The 17,866-nt window shown below is 37.8% G+C and overlaps 1 protein-coding gene across 1 annotated transcript in view; it reads right to left on the bottom strand.

Annotated features, from left to right (window-relative positions):
• Positions 1 to 17,866, bottom strand: part of CFAP47 (cilia and flagella associated protein 47) — a 643,435-nt gene that overhangs the window by 578,587 nt on the left and 46,982 nt on the right. Inside the window, exons 14-20 of the mRNA XM_073358068.2 lie at positions 13,937 to 14,153; positions 12,144 to 12,388; positions 10,755 to 10,885; positions 9,025 to 9,147; positions 8,054 to 8,185; positions 2,637 to 2,714; positions 1,963 to 2,107 (exon numbers count right to left, since the gene is read on the bottom strand). Coding sequence (XP_073214169.2) covers positions 1,963 to 2,107; positions 2,637 to 2,714; positions 8,054 to 8,185; positions 9,025 to 9,147; positions 10,755 to 10,885; positions 12,144 to 12,388; positions 13,937 to 14,153 — 1,071 coding nt within the window. The remainder of the gene's footprint in view (positions 1 to 1,962; positions 2,108 to 2,636; positions 2,715 to 8,053; positions 8,186 to 9,024; positions 9,148 to 10,754; positions 10,886 to 12,143; positions 12,389 to 13,936; positions 14,154 to 17,866) is intronic.

Here is a 17,866-nt window from a genome sequence, read left to right on the forward strand (position 1 = left end):
TCCATAAAAAACCTACAAGATTCAATTTACATGTTTTTCTTTGGCTCCATTCTGTGCATTATTCCAACAATAGTTCTATGAAAACTATCTGTTTTGGGTTAAGATGACCCTTTTAAAGCCTTAAATAGCCCAGGTTTCAACGTAACTTTTCAAAGAGAACTCATGAGAGTATGCCACCTCAAGAACAGAACTCTGCAACTCTAGGCCTGTGAAGGGTGGGTGACTGAGTGAGACTGCACTGTGATGAAATCTTCCAGAAGCAGAATTCAGGTAATTTCTCCCTTCTTTCATAGGTACCATCTGCCAGGATTCTCACTCTGAGACAGTGAGTTACCTCTAGACAGTGTTATGAGCTGGGTTAAACCTTGTTAATGGTTGAGTTAAAACTTCACTGAAAATTATGTGTCAGTGTGCCCTTCCTTTAAGAGAGTTGTAAGAGACAGTTTAGGGGGCCACATCTAAAATAAGGCATAATGGAGTCTGCTCAGAAACTAGCAATATGTGGGTGGAGTGTATTGTTCTGGGCATTGTTCTGATCAGGTGAGTGGAAAAAGGTCTAGCTGGAGAAGGGAGGCAGACAAGACACAGACACAGATTGGTGACAGAACGAAAGCCAATCATCAACCTATAAGCACTGTGTGATCCTAGAGGAAGATTCTTCTGGGTCCGATGCCGGGTAAAGAGGCTTGGAGCCGTAAACAAAGATGCTATCCACTGTTTTTTTATTCATCCTGCATTCAGAGAAGCAGGTCTTTGTACATTCCTTAGAAATCAACAAGAACCCATCAAAGAAAATAACAGAAAATAGTCAATTTCTAGTCCCAGCTGAAATATCCCCAGGACCCGAAACTTGACTAGCACTCAGGGGCAACACTATGTCTCAAAAGAAAATGAGCCATGACAGTACACAACAGAGAACATACCAACAACAGGGTCAGAAACTGACAAGTAACTTGAATATTCCCTCCTAAACCCACCTATATAGTAGGGATAAGATACCACCTTAAGTTTTTGGAAGCACACCGAAAGACACATCATCAAAAGCTAAAACTTTCAAAATCTAGCAAACTTGAATAAAAGGCATCCAAAAGAGAAAATAAAAAATCTAGAAGAAAAATGAGTATGGACTCCCTTGTTCAGAAATAGATTTTGCAGAACTCAAACAACAAAGCTGGATTTCTCCCTACAAGCCAAACCCAAACATTAATGCTTTGTAAACATCCATGTGAACAGCCATCCTGTGGCTGTCTTGAGCGGAAATTCCCCTGCCACTAACAACAGAAGTTGCTCAGCCCTAACTAGCATAAGCAAAGACAATGCACAACTGCAGACTTGCCAGCCATCTCATAGCCAAGACAGGTACAACAGACATCCGCTAAAAGTAAAACACAGTCTCTTGCATGACATTACTACTGTAGGAATTAGTATTTAAAAAACAGTTGTGTGATATTTCTAAGGTCTTTAATTTAAGCCACGTAGAAACTCAGACCATTAATTGTTCATTTTGTGAGGAAAAACCTCAACTGGAGAGGTATAAGGTTGAAAAGTTAGCATAATGCTGGAAATCCACCTTCACATTAAGAGGGAATCAAGAACAGGACTACAACATAACCTTATTTTATGCTTGTTAAAAAAATAAACTTGGCTTATAACTTAGATTTTTGGCACTTCTCTAGCATTATCTCCAATACATTTGTATTATTTCTGTGGAACAGAGTCTTGTTTTGTATATAAAAAGTAGTCCAGGCAAGGTAAAACTAATGTCATTTCACAGGAATAGTATAATATCTTAATTTATATTAAAGGCTAAGAAATAGCAACTACTTTATACTATGCCTTTAAACTTTCTATACAACAGTGAATCATTAAGATTTTTATATGAGAAGAACTGCAGGTTGGATTTCTTTTACTGATATCATATTTTTCTGTTAATTACAATTCTGAAATAACAAAAGAAAGTACCTGACTGGTCTTTGAAGTTCAGTGTAAAGTCTTTATATTTGGATAAATCAAACTCCACCCTTGCACATGCTACTCCTTTGTTTTGAAGCAAAAAGGGAATTCCTTGGGTGGAACCAGCATAAACACCATGGAAGTTGAAGGATTCCTGTTAAGTTTAAGAAAAAACAATGTAAGAGTGTTATAAGGTCATCTATATACCTGGAGAGTACTTTAAAAATACTGCAGTTCAGAGATCCATAAGTTATCCTATATTAACTGGAAGTCTCAGTTCATCAACTGCCTATCCAGCTCCCTTACTGGCCCTAGGTCTTTCGTGGGTGCCAAAGACCACATCTTAGGAACCACTGCTATAATCCCTTTCATTGTACCACTAGTGAAGTTTTTCAAATTGAGTACCATTTTTCAATTAATTAATTTCATTCTATTTCTCCTCTTTTCCTTCCTTCATCATTGTAACCTTTACAAACTTTGTGTTCAGACAGTTAAATCCCTCAACTGCCACAGGTATATTTAATTTTTAAATCTCTCTTCACATTCTCCTCAGTCCCTGAAAAAATGTGAATAACTAAGGAAGGAAAATTCTGACACCTGACTACAAAAGTAATAATCAAATAAAACACTACAAATCTTACCTAGAACTAATAATTAGTGTAATAAAGATAGCTTATACTTACTACACTAATGCCTATTTCAGGGGCCTCTACAGATCCACCAATCCTAAATTCCAATACTTTTCCATGGCGGACTGCTACCTAGTTGAAAGAAAAGTAAAACTGTGAACATTGTAATTACTACATTACTTTGCCATCACAACTGTTCCATTACATTATGTACTCTATAGTAAATGACAATTAAAAAAAAAAGACAGCTTTAAATAATAGACAATAGAAAGACACAGCCATGGAATTCTACTGCATAGGTTCCCATGAAAAGAACTTCCCACATTCTAAAGTTATTTTGATATGAAAATATTATAATGAAGTCTAAAAGTGCTGTATTGGTTTCTATAATGTACACATGCAATGTTTCCAGTGGGTTATGGAGTCACTGGGTAAAAGTAGCAGCTCTGTTGGATAGCAAGCAAGACAATGATAGCCACTACCGAAGGAGGGAACTAAATTGAAGAAAAGAGCAGCTCTTTGCAGCCAGGAGAGAGAGCAATATGGGAGGGAGTACACAGTTGTTTTCTATGGCAGGCGGGAGCTGGGTGGAGGAAATCTGTTCAGTGTGAGAAGGAACTGGCAGGTACGTTTCTTGAGACAAGCCACAATGGAAAGAAACAGGTATTACAGCTAGGTCAGGAGAAGTGCTGCAACTGCCTCAGGTTTCCAAGAAGTAGCGGAAGTGGAAGGGAGTGGGTGGGTGTTGGGTTTAGATAGTATGGTGTAAGGGAACAACAGCAAGTGGAGAAAACAGCAGTGGGATCAGAAGATGTGGCCAGGTCTGGGCATATGACAGCATCTATTAAAAATTATCTGAAATCTGCCCCTTTTTTCTTGATGCAAGATGAATCCAGGAAACTTATCAGACTCATGTACAAATCAAATCCAGATCAGGTATTTGTTGCATCCCTAATCTCAAATCAACCTTTATAACGAAGCACTCTCAGAACTCAGTTTCCTTGCGATGCATACAAAGAGGAGACAAATAATCTAAACACTTTTCAGTAGTCTAAGCCCTGTCACTCTAGAGAACGTGAGAGTAGATCTAAGAACTGAGGCCAGTGCTCCATTCTCCCACCACAGAATACAAATAACTTCCACGGTTTTCTGTGTGACTTACTTGTACCTTGTGCTTGGAGAACAGAGCCTTGAAATATAAAGTAGTATTTCCAGGCCACAGGTGTAGCCCAAGTGGCTATTTTTTTCCACTAAATGAAATGGAGCAAACTAATTTACTGACTGAAAGTTTCTATCCTACAATATACCCTTTATAAGTCTCTTTATTACAAAGTGTTTATTCACCTAAACCATTAAAAATAACTGTAATCAAACCAAGTGACCACTGTAAGTGGTAGACCTCAATATTGATGCAAAACTGATTAATAAAATTATCATAGTTTATTCTTATGATGTTGGTTCAATACAAACTTGCCTGTGCCTTTACTGAATTTAAGAAATACTAACAATTTTTTTAAAAAAACAATTATTAGAGAAATAACATAAGTTTACGTTTTCAGTTGATTATTTAATTATATGAAATGTTAATGCTATAGAGATTCCTATGAAAAGTTCATTCAAATAGTGACAGGCTCCCAAAATGTCAAAGGAAGATAACCCCTGAGTTAATAAACCTCTATGTGTGTTTACACAGACTTTGAAATGCAACTTTTATAATGTTTATCTCCATTTTAACTTTCTAGACTAACATGCTGTATGCATTGTTTTTAAAGATTTAGATTAAGTATTGGTTATTATGCTTTTATATAAAATATATAATAGAAACTTTTAAGTGCAAGTTGTAAATGTACTGCAAACGGCAGATCTTAAACCTAAGAACCGTTGGGTCAAAATGGCCAGAATATCAGCAAGATTGTTTCATTAAAGTGCAAAGCACCTCCCTCTAGTATGAAGCAGAATCTGACACAGAGATTAATTTTATCCCAAGCAACATATTTTATCAGAATATTTTGAGATGCATTGTGTTCTCAAAAGCCAAGAAAGTGAGTCTTTCCTCCTTCCCTTTTCAAGGAGGATGCCTAAGTTTTAAAACCCTCAGAAAGAATTACAGAAATACTAAAAATATTTGCTTTTAGAGGTAATCTAAAGTCTTCATTCCTCAGATGTAAAGGAGAACATTTATGGTTGTGAAATGATTTGTACAAGGCCTTTCAAATTTCTAAATTCATGTTGCTGCTTAAAGATGAAACCCCTTAGTTCCTTAAATGCATCAATACATTTATTTTGTGATGTTAATTTGCATCTAAATGAAAGCCTCATAATAACTTCCTAATGTCACTGTAATAAGAATAGGCAATATTTTATGTACAAATATAGCAAGGTCATTTGATGTTATATCTAGTTACTAATAGAATGTAACCCAAGTAAAAAATATTGATAAGAAAATTAGTTATCTGGCTATGCTTAAGCAATTTATTTACTAAACTCAGAAAGACATGAGGTACCTCTCCAAAGCCTGCTAAGAAGAGATAGTGCCTTCTCGGATGGCTATTTAAATTTAAAGTCACTGTCTTTAAGAATTAAGGTTAAAAAGACTACTTTGAGAGCTGAAAGACTATATAAAATATAAATCTTTTGAGATTCATTTAAAACAAAATTTCATCTCCTATGAAACCTGGACAGCACTGAAGGAAAATATCAGAAAATGGACTAAATAAAAAGAATTAAAACTCTAAGGGCATGTCTATTCGACGTACAGATACTGCAGTAATTACTGCAGGGGCTGATGTCCATACTACCCTCCTACAGTTGGTGGTACGTGACCTCACCAGGAGCGCTTCCACCAACTGAACAGAGGCACTGTAGGGGGCTGAGAGCCGGGGCTCTCAGATCCATGGAGTTCTCTGCCAGAAAGCCAGCTGCCCCCACCCCCTGGGCTCTCAGATCCCTGCTCCCAGCTGGGAGCAGCCACCTGGGCTTCTTAGCTCCCTGACTGGGGAGCCTCCGGGCACCAGCCCAGCTGGGAGTGGGAAGCAGGGGGCAGATCAGCTCTAGCTTCCTGGCTTTCTTGTCAATTTCACGGCTCCAGACATGAAATTGACGAGATACCCAACAACTGATGTAAGGAAAGCAGTGTCTACAGAGACACTGTCACCCTAATTACACTGACGTAAGCCCTATACCTCTCGTGGAGGAGGAGTTATTATGTCAGAGTAGTAGAGCACTTATATTGGCGTGACAAGGCTATAGTGCACGCACTGACAATTAGGTCAACGTAAGCTGCCTTACATCGACCTAACTGAGTAGAATAGACCAGGCCTCACTTTCAAGTTCTGAGAATTTCCTGCCACAAAGATAAAGGTAGTATAACCATCAAGTTGAGGAAAAATTACAACCCTATATTGCCTATGTAGTAGCACATTGCATATGTAGAGCTGAAACTGCTAACAAGGTAATCCCATTAAGTTGTTGAGCCAATGAAAGGCCCACAACAGTTGATATTATGAATCCTTCCTCCTCCAGTAAGGTTGTGGAAGGAAAGACTATAGACACTGTGCTGCTGGTTGCTCAGTTCAAAATTTTCTCCCATCCTTTAGCTTTGCAGCACTCACCACTGCTCATCCTGTTCATCTACACAAACAAACAACTAACAACAGTAACATTCAGAGAACAGAAAGGAACATGAAACAGCATCAAGAAGAAGAAACCTTCCAGTTCAGCATGGTTTCGTCAGCATTGTGGGTGACATGAAACTTGCCAAAGCACTGCCAAGGAATGATATTTAAATTGTTCTTGTAATGATTTTATGAAATATTGAAATACTATTGCAACTTAAGATACTAATAGATTGTATTAATATGACCTACTACTCGGATAATCAGATCTTGTTAAACATAAGATGGTGGACTGTGTATACCTGGAAAGGAAACAAACTCACCTGGATAAAGAGAGAGAAATAGTGGGATTTAATTCAGATTTAAGATTCTTGGTACTCATTAATTGCCTATCTCAAGACAACTCCTTGAATAGCTTCTTTTGTAACTGATATAAATGTAAAATGTATAAATGATGTAACTGATATAAACTCTTTGGTTTCATAGGACTTAAGATTACTCATTTTTTCCTCATTTATAAACTGTTTGGGTTATCCATGAAAGAACAAACCTTCAGTTAAATTCTTCTGCCTGCCTATAAACTGTTTTAGTTATCTATGATACCAGTGACTCCTGTTTTAGTTTAATTTTTGTAGTGAGGTACCCGCCAAGAGTAGATCCGCTATCAAAAATGTAATCTCTGTTAAAAGCTCTCCACAAAGAGAAATACAGAAGAGATTGTAACTAGCAAACCATAAACAATGGTTATTTGTTTCATTTTGTTCTTTTTCTTTAACAACATAATTATAATTCATAACGTATTATTTTGCTTGTCTTTAATCACAGCATCCTATACAGCAGGGATCAGCAAACTTTGGCATGCAGCCCGCCAGGGTAAGCCCCTGGCAGGCCGGGCTGGTTTGTTTATGTGTTGTGTCCGCAGGTTCAGCCGATTGCAGCTCCCACTGGTCGCAGTTTGCTGCTCCAGGCCAATGGGGGCTGCGGAAAGCAGCGGCCAGCATGTCCCTTGGTCTGCACCGCTTCCCGCAGCCCCCATTGGCCTGGAGCGGCGAACCATGGCCAGTGGGAGCTGCAATCGGCCAAACCTGCGGACGCAGCAGGTAAACAAACTGGCCCAGCCCACCAGCGGGCTTACCCTGGCAGGCCGCATGCCAAAGTTTGCCGATCCCTGCTGTACAGAAGGCAGAGAACCCCATGTTATTAAAAGAGTGGAATTCACATCCTAGAATTGGGATTAAGAGAGGCAATTATTAAGATTTGGCCTACCATTTCTTGTTTTGGTAAACTATAAATTCTGATAGTTTTTCAGATAAAATGACTTGGCACACAATAACTTGAAACACCCCTTTGGAAAGACAAATTGATGATAAATAAATTCATGCTCAAAGGCAATCTTACACCCATGCCCTTAGACTAAATCAATCAGATTAGAAGCTTTTAAGTCTTTCCTCTAATTGTCATTATTTTGAATCCTTTCAAAAGACCCATTTATAGGGTGGATGGTTTGTCTTTGATTTGATTTGGTTCTATTTGGTTCTAGAATTTGATTCTATTCCAACAAAACTTTCAAAAAGGAACACTCTTCACATCCATATGTATACATAACAAACTCATCACCTCAAGTACAGTATACTTTTTTGACCACAAAATAATAAGATAATGTTTAAAAATTGCTTTGAGAAAAATATACAGATATTCATTTTGAAAAACCACAGTACCAATAATCAACATTTTTAGGAAAAAAATACATTATGTTGGACTGAATCAATGGATAGCAAGATTAATAGATTGGCATGCACATACACTCATACTTTTAACAAGATATTACTCAAATTTTCAGATTTTTTTTTTTAATACCTCCACTCTGGTATCAAATTTCATTACTGCATTGGGGGTGAAGTAGATTTTGAGATCAGCATGGCCTCCAACAGGTACTACCCCCTCAGAAGGAGTGATAGTCATGCCAGGCAAGGGGTTCGAATCAAGAACCTTCAAATACAAATAGTAGTTATAAAACATTGATAGTGCTGTAAATGTACATTTTTACAGAATTTAGGAAAGACATTTTCTGTCCAGAAGAGTTTACAGTTTAGTTACTGTAACCATCATACTCTGTGACATTAATCTAGGACTAAAAGTTTAGGACAAAATTTTCAGTTAGGCACTAAATCCATACGTAGGCACCTAAATAAATGATCTGATTTTCAGAGGTGTGGAACATGTACCAGATCTTATTGTGCAGCTAACTTTTGCAAGCCAACTTTGAAAATTTGGACCTTGATTTTTTCCTTACAAGCACTCCTGAACATTAGAAAATTATGATTTCACACAACTCCAAAAAGATCCAATACAGCATCTTCTCCAATGACAGATACAAGCTGAGTGAAAATTATTTGCAAGTTATTCACAGCAGAAATGTGGACAAGACTCCTGCAAGGGGAAGTTTATCTATCCAGTGATTTCTGCTTAACTTCTCAGAGGCCATGTAAGCCTAAGAAGTTTCCTTATTTTTAATAAACACAGTGTTGCAATAACAAGCATATTATCCTACACTCAAATGTGGTCAGGAGGGCCTCGGCTAATACAGACATTACTATTAAAGGAAGAGAAACTAGGTCAAGTAGTCCCATGAACCCCTAAAGAGTGTAGGATTCTAAAGAGGGTAACTATATTTTGTTCAATAAACATTAAAACTACCTAAAGGGAAAAAAAATCAATTAGTATACCACAGAGAACATGTCTAAGAACTGAGAACACAAACTCTAATAAGATAGGAAAAGCTGTCCAAAACAAGAAAAAAAACTGTACAGCAACATAATTCAGTTCACCTGGTAGTATGCATGATTTTGTCCTGTGTTTTGAAGAATGGCTGTCTTGCAAGTAGTTAATCCTAGAGGAGCATGATTGAAAGGTATCCTGTGTTCCATAAACTGAATACTGGTGGGTCCAAGCTAACAACAATGAAAGGAAGGAAGAAAGAAAGAAAGCAAACATAACATGTCACTGAATGTAAATAAATAATTCAACATAGCTTAAAATTTTCTTTTGATTTCACAATAAGCCAGACAGTCGTGGAGATGCATAATTTAAACAGTGAAGTAGAATGTAAAGGGGAACTAACATTTATCTACTTTTTGCCAAACCACCTAGATCAAAAAGTAAACCTCTATCAAAATAATAAAATGTGTTTTATTTCCCTTTGAAAATTAATACTTTTGCTATATTACTGTACTTCAGTTTAAGTTTCACATGGCTATCAAATTGCTATGAAGTTTTTGCAAAAGCTGATATTTTGAGCAATTTTTTAATGTAGTGCACAGATAATTATGTGAACAAAAATAAATTATGACCCCACTTACCCGCTAAATTGTTTATGGTGTCTTGATCAAAAACAGCACAGCTCATGCATTTCCTCTCCTCACTTTGTTTGACAGGCAAGATGACACGATCTAATCACAGTCCTGGATACCCTCCACCACACCTCTGTTTCTGTAGGTTGATCTCTGATCTGACAGAAATCTGTAAACCTATGGTACCGCCTCATCTGGAAAGTCTGAAGTGGTGGGTGTCTGTGCTATACTGACGAAGCATCTTAGAGTATGTCTACACAGCAAGGAAAAACCCACAGCTGGCCTGTGCCAGCTGACTCAGAATTGCAGGGTTCAGACTACTGAGCTATTTCATTGCTGTGTAGACTTCCGGACCTGGGCTGGAGCCTGAGCTCTAGGACTCTCTCACCTCGCAGGGTCCTGGAGCCCGGGCTCCAGCCTGAGCCCAGACACCTACACAGCAATGAAACACCCCCGCAGCCTGAATTCTGCAAGCCCGAGTTGGCTGGCACAGGCAACTGCAGGTATCAGTTGCTGTGTAGATATACCCTTAGAAGAAATCAGCAGCTGAGTGGGATAAGAATTGTTTTTCTAGGCCTCAGTATGCCACAGCACAGACCATGTTATAACAAGCTGTACCAATTCATCCACCCAAACAGTGGCAGGAATAAGACATTCCAAGCTGACTAAGAAAAAGGGAGCCTGTGGGAAATGTAATAGGAGGACGTGTCTTATTGGCCATCATTCTTAAAGAAAAAATTCCTCATTTGAGCATGAATCTAAGAGCTCTACTGGTGAAGGCAGCATCAAACCACCTCTAAAAATTCACTCAGCAGCGCAGATTTCATCTGAATTACAATTTTCATAGACCCTTTATTGACCCAGGAAGCAGAGACTGTCCTTCTGGAGCAGCCGCCAGTTCTAATTCAGCAAGGATTACTAGCAGTTCTGTAAACCTCCCAGATACACGATCTGATGTATTTAGCTACAATAGACATTTCCTTTCCTTTCCCAGAACTAGGTTTCGAGAAAATTGGAAATGTGATTAGGTTTCAGAACCAGGGAGGAGCAGGAACCCTGGTCTGTGCTGTGGAAGAATGAGTCACAGAATTTCTACTATTTTGATCAATGTATAAGATATAGAACATGTGAGGTTAAAATAAAATTTAAATCAAGAAAATGTTGATTAAAAACCAAAAATGTACAAAACCATTTGGGTTAAATATTACCTTTGCAAGGCATTTTAGCTTAAGTGTGTTTCCCTGATGTACACACAGATTGAATTCTCCTGTTTCTGGAGAGCAGAAACCTGGATGCCAAACCACTTCACACTCCAGGTCTTTGTATGCTTCTACAATACCTAGATAAATGTGTATAAATATGTAAATATTCACAATTTTGGAAAATTTTTGAAGTTTACTTCATGTGACCAGTTCACATTACTAGAAATGTCTGGCCTGATTTACAAAGGTGCCGAGCCATATACTTAGTTTAAATTAAACCTAGCTTCAAAATTCTTATAACAACTGCATAACCCAGTTTATCAATATACTTCAACAGAATGTATCCACAATTTATCAGTCTTTGAGCATGTGAATCACATTCATGCACTAACTCAGTCTTAAATAATACAAAAATGAGTGCAAGTACAGGCAAACCTGGATTGGTGGATAATAACTGAGTATTAATTAAAAAGACAACAACATTTCAACACTCTCAGAACTCATTCACACCTTAAATTAAAAAAAAAAATCTCTTTGCCTTACTTCCCAGATGCTGAGGCATTCCAAGTTCCCTGTCGAGCTAAGCAGTGTTTAAAACAGTTATCCTAAACCAGCTAATTTGGTTGGAGGCCAAAAGGTATTTAGCACACCTAACTCTCCTTGTTTTGACTGGGAAATCAATTGGAGTTAGTTAGGTGCCTAACTGGGCGTCAGTGGATCTGAATGTCTGAATGAGTGTAAACTGGGTCCTTTCATTACTGAACTCCAATACCGTTTTAAAGAGGACTCTGCTATTGGAGATTTCATCTTTCAGATTAGATGTAAAATTAAGGTCCTAAACACATTTAATAATTATTGATTCAATGGCACTTTATGCAAAAGTAAGAGTTGGCTAACCTTCATGTTTTGGCCAGATTTTAAATTTTGTGGTATTATATTCTGTCTACCTAAATTCCTTGGCAGTTTTGATATACATGATTTTCTTTATCACTTCCTATCCTAAATGGTTGCATAGTACTGCTGTGTACTATTAAATAGTTGCCTAATTCCACTCTTGCGGTCAGCAGTTTAAACTCTTGAGCTCAGAGCAGAGCTGCTGTGAAGAGCAGTTTACTGTGGCACAGAAACAGCAGGATGGGGCTGTGGTGCACTTCCAGAGCTTATACAAGCAAATTAGTCTGGGCATCAAAATTCAGCATTTTACTTGCTTTTATGGTCTTTGTGGTCTGATCATAGTTCTGACTTCCAGTAGTATTAATTCAAACCTTAAACATAACATTTTACTGTGTCAAATAAACTTTTACATTTGATGTTAGCCATCTTTAAGATAAATGCAGACACACCACATTTTATTGTTTGCATGTTGCTTAAAACAGCTTTAAAAACATACTATACCTTTGGCTGGCCGTATAGAAAATGCTATTCCTTTATCTGTGACTATAGGTTTCCAGTTGAATTCAGCAAGACAGTTTCTGCGATTGCATAATCTGACTGTTGCTCTAAAGCTTGTTTCCGCAAGGAAACCAGGAGTTGGATTTAGAATCAGCTCCCTTGCAGACAGCTCAAGGGCAACGGAGACTGCTTTTGCAACTACCAGCACATGCCCAGTATGTTTGTTGTTTATTGTGTAAGTGAAAGATCTGTAATATAGAAAACATATGAGCCAATAAATTTTATATATAGTAAAATATTCAGCAATATAGTTACATTAAATATAGTCATTGGGAGCAAAATACCCAATGAAAATATTGTACACGTTAGGCATACTCAGTTAAAAGGATTATAAAAATTTGTTACTACTTGTAATTGTTTTCCTCTTTAGAGTATACTAGGGACCATAACATTAACAAAAATGCGCTTCTATAGCTTTGATTCATTACAATTTAATGGTCAAATATATGGTCACTTCTTTGCTGAGTGTTATCAGATACTAGGGCCTTGCAGGTCAACTTCGTGTTAGAGAAGAAACCTGTGACCCAGACTCAGGTTATTTTCTTAGGGTACAGTAGAACCTCAGAGTGACAAACACCGCGGAAATGGAGGTTGTTCATAGCTCTGAACAAAACGTTACGGTTGTTCTTTCAAAAGTTTACAACTGAACCCGGACTTAATACAGTTTGAAACTTTACTATGCAGAAGAAAAACACTGCTTTTAACCACCTTAATTTAAATGAAACAAGCACAGAAACAGTTTCCTTTCCTCGTCAAATCTTTTTTTTAAAACTTTCCCTTTGTTTTTTAAGTAGTTTACATTTAACACAGCACTGTCCTGTATTTGCTTTTCTTAGTGTTTCTGCTGCTGCCTAACTGCATACTTCCAGTTCCAATTGAGGTATGTGGTTGACTGGTCAGTTTGTAATTCTGGTGTTCGTACTCTAAGATTCTACTGTAATTGGTTAATTTACAAAATGTACACAAGACTTTCTGTTTCCCTAAACAGAGGTGGTTACTAACTGCACACAGACAGTGCCCTCTTGCAGAAACCTCAGCTAAAGCATCACTGCTTTTTCACCAAGAAGCATTTGTCTTGAACCTCTGTATCTCTGACTCTCTTGGAATCTCACAGCTCAACAAAACACACCGAGGAAAAATCTGGATCCACCGAAGTCAATGGAGCCAGTATTTCACCCACTATTTACTGTTCCTACCTTTGCCCTGGGTTTTTAACATTGGAAATCTTTTACCCCAAAACTGCTCACCTACAACAACACTGCCTCAAAGGATGGCCTGTGTTTCTATCTTCCTTCTGTACGTGCACATGTATATTTGACTCAACCTCCTCAGCAACTGTATGGGTATTGTTAGAGTTTCATTTTGTGATATCGCCTACCCTAGAAAAGGTTTTCAGTACAGCTATATCAGCAATCCCTCCTAGTGTAGACAGCTTATACTGGCAACATTCCCAAATGAAATAAGCTATAATGGCAAAAGCACTTTTTTGCCAGTATAACTGTGTCTACACTTTTGCCAGTAAAAAAAATCTCATCCCTAATTAACATAATTACAGTGGCAAAAGATTTAAGTGTAAAATTAGGCTTTGTGTTTACTTATCGACAACTCATAACATGCAAAACATCAGCACTTCCGTTATAATAATATTTAGTTTAAACTATCTATGTGAAAAATGTGTATATTTCCTTTGCCACCTAGGTTAATACCTAAATCAAGAGGCAAATAAATAGCCTTACTTCTGAAATTTCCCCAAGGTATTAGTCTGAAATACTACTGGAATGCAAGTCTTCGAAAGAGGTGGCAACACATGGGACAATGGACTAGTCTGCTGTAGAGCTTCACTTTCAATTTCTACTTGTATCCAGATGTGCACAGGCAGATTATTGATGATATGCATTTTTCTCGTAGATGAAGAGTGCACACAAACTTCACCAAAGTCTATGGTGGATGGACCTAGAATATATATGAAGTTAACAAAAACACTAAGGAAGCATAATCAAAATTTGTAGTTTAGTTCTATTTAATCTATATCACTATCCTACATTTTGGTTCATCAAGTTACACAAGGGTGAAAAATAAATAAAACCACCATAGTAGAGACAGATTCAAACCAAAACCTAGGATTCAAATACCATCCACCCTGGATGCAGGCAGCGGTGTGGTTCAAAATTCTGTTCTACACTTGACATCTTAATTCCACCTCTCTACAACAGTAAGATAAATACTGCAAGAAGTAAAGGTAAATGTAAAATATGATTATTGTGCCTGAAGGCACCACTAATGATAATTTATTAAAATGTAATTGTGTGCATTAAACATGTATTATAACAGTCAATGAAAAATGTAATAATAGTTTCTACATATCAATGATCTTTTTAAGAAATGATACCTGAGGAACCACAGCTTTTTAGGCAAGATATTGATCCAGACTCCTTATTAAATGGATAATGTACACTTTTCAAATCACATTTCAAGAAGTCTCTTTGTTCATTTACTCATCTTAATTAATGATGACAGAACAAATGCATTAGCAAAAAGAGTTTATTTCTCCACTTATGCAACTTGTTACTTCTCAGTCCAAAACTACAGAAATGGAGGGTAATATTGGGCCATGGCTTTTAGGCACAACTCCCTAATGAAACCAATCATTTGATACAGTGTGAGGTAGTGTTACTAATTATTTGGATTTCTTAGCATTCACATGCATGAGTGTGATCACATTTATGAACTATGCTCAAAGGCAATGTGTGCTTTTTACTTTCCAGTACTTAAAACAGTTGAATGGTTTCATCACCTTATCTGTGAATATTTACAGAAAAGCTGTTAGGTAATAAATTAATTTAAAATATTGAGTGAAAAAAAATGATGCAAACAAAGTTTTCAGCTGTATTTTTCAGCTTTAATTTTACATGCACTCACTTTGCACTTCATATACTAACAATACTTTATACATCTGTGAGTAACTGCTTCCCTCTCAAACTCAAACACCTGGGATCTTGCATATCCTTACAGATACAACAACCTGTTTAAACCAATTCCATCTCTCCCTAGGACCACCAACGGCCTAACTATTTTCAGTTCCATACCTTATACATATATGTAATATCTCCAGATTACATCCCACTTCCCAGCCTTCCTATTAAGTCTCAAGTCATAGGTTTTTTTAAAAGGGGCCATAATAATCCCCTAATCCGACCTCTTGCATAACACAGGTCACAGAATGTCACCCAGTAATTACTAGGTCAAGCCCAATAACTTTGGATTGAACTAGAGCATATATTTTAGAAACACATCAATCTTGATTTAAAGACTTCAAGTGATGGAGAATCCATCATATCACTTGATAAGTTTTTCCAATGGTTAATTATCTTTGCTGTTAAAAATGCGTGCCAAATTTCAGCCACTAGACCTTATTTTGCCTTTATCTGCTAGGTTAAAGAGCCCTCTAGTACCAAATCTCTTCTCTCCATGTAGCTATTAATATACTGTGATCAACTCATCTCTTAACCATCTGTCATAAATATAAAGGGAAGGGTAACCACCTTTCTGCATACATAATTATTGATTCAATGGCACTTTATGCAAAAGTAAGAGTTGGCTAACCTTCTGCTATAAAATCCCTCCTGGTCAGAGGCAAAGTTCTTTTACCTGTAAAGGGTTAAGAAGCTAAGATAACCTCCCTGGCACCTGACCAAAATGACCAATGAGGAGACAAGATACTTTCAAAGCTGGGGTGGGGGGGGACAAAGGGTCTGTCTGTCTGTGTGATGCTTTTGCCGGGACCAGAGCAGGAATACAGGTCAGAACTCCTGTAAAAAGAGTTAGTAAGCAATCTAGTTAGATATGCGTCAGATTCTGTTTTGTTTAAATGGCTGATAAAATAAGTTGTGTTGAATGGAATGTATATTCCTGTTTTTGTGTCTTTTGGTAACTTAAGGTTTTGCCTAGAGGGATTCTCTATGTTTTGAATCTGATTACCCTGTAAGGTATTTACCATCCTGCTTTTGCAGAGGTGATTCTTTTACTTTTTCTTCTATTAAAATTCTTCTTCTAAGAATCTGAATGCTTTTTCATTGTTCTTAAGATCCAAGGGTCTGTGTTCACCTATGCAAATTGGTGAGGATTTTTAATCAAGCCTTCCCCAGGAAAGGGAGTGTAGGGCTTGGGGGGATTTCGGGGGAAAAGACGTTTCCAAGTGGGCTCTTTCCCTGTTCTTTGTGTAACACTTTGGTGCTGGCAGCTTTTAACCTAAGCTGGTAAGAATAAGCTTAGGGGGTCTTTCATGCAGGTCCCCACATCTGTACCCTAGAGTTCAGAGTGGGGAAGGAACCTTGACACCATCTCTTTGATAAACTAAATAGATTTAGCTTCTTAACTTGTTGCACCTTTCTGAACCTCACCCAATTTTTCAACATCCTTTTAAAAGTGTGGACACTGGTCCAGAAATGGAATGGACACAGTAAGTGTTTCACCAATGCTGAATGCTAAGATGATACTATCTCCTGACTCCTACTTGATATTGTTGCCTATACATCCAAGAATCACATTAGCCCTTTTAGGCTCCACTTTTCACTGGGAGCTCTTGTTCAATTAGTTATCCACCATGACTCCTAAATCTTTTTCAGAGTCACTGCTTTTGAGGATACAATCCCCGACACCTACAAGTATGGCCTCTGTTCTTTGTACCCAGAGGTATGATCTTGCATTTGGTTGCATTAAGATGCAAGTGTGACAGCGTTCGTGGTTGCAATCCAGAAAAGTAAGGTGTTGTATCACCACTTGCCCTGTAACCTTGGGTGCTTCACAATGCTTTGCTGTAGGAGCTTCCAACTTGGGATGTTCACAACCAGCCTACAAGCATGCAGGTCACATCCTGAGTGCCGGTGTGCTAGACAGACAGAGTTCAGCAGCTCTGACTCCAGCAGCCTATCTACAGCCCCACAGCACCACTCTGGCTTCCACCAGTCTGGATTACTACTTGATAGGTAACCCCAACATACTCCCAGTCCTGAATTTTCCAAAAACCGTGTGTTCTGCCATGTTCAACAACAATAAAACCCAAGGGCCTGCAGGTGCGGAGAGTGAAAGTCAAGCAGTCACAAAGGAAGTTTGCATAACCAAAGATTACCTTCCCCTTTGCACATAAATATGCAGACACCGTTTGAGTTGTTCCAAGCTCAAACGATGTTTTTTTATTTAAAAAAAAAACAACAAAAAATATCTATGAGGCTGTATTATTAGTTTTGAGGAAAACTACATTTTATGTCCTGTACATATTTACAATGCAATCAGAGAAATATTTATGGTACCAAGTCTCGTTAGTAGAGGTGTTCCATTCAGGTTTCCAAACACGGGTTCTTCCTTGTCACACCACACCATACTGAAATTTGGTCTAAAAATAGTTTTTAAGACACCATCCTTCTCCATTCTGATAGCACTATGTTGCCCTCCCAGAATCCTCTCCTTTGAAGAAAACCATAGACAGGGTACTCCTATTGAAATTAATGCTTCTCCACATAGTATGCAACATCAGGGCTTTAGAGAATGAGCAGCCCTGATCCTGTGACCTATATCCATCACACCTGTGGTATACTTACTTTAGCTAGTTTGCAAAGGGAGATATACACCAGTTCTTCTAAATCTAAGTGTTCTGCACCTCTATACTG

The sequence above is a fragment of the Lepidochelys kempii genome, chromosome 1 (assembly GCF_965140285.1).
Source record: "Lepidochelys kempii isolate rLepKem1 chromosome 1, rLepKem1.hap1, whole genome shotgun sequence".
NCBI classification, from domain to species: domain Eukaryota; kingdom Metazoa; phylum Chordata; order Testudines; family Cheloniidae; genus Lepidochelys; species Lepidochelys kempii.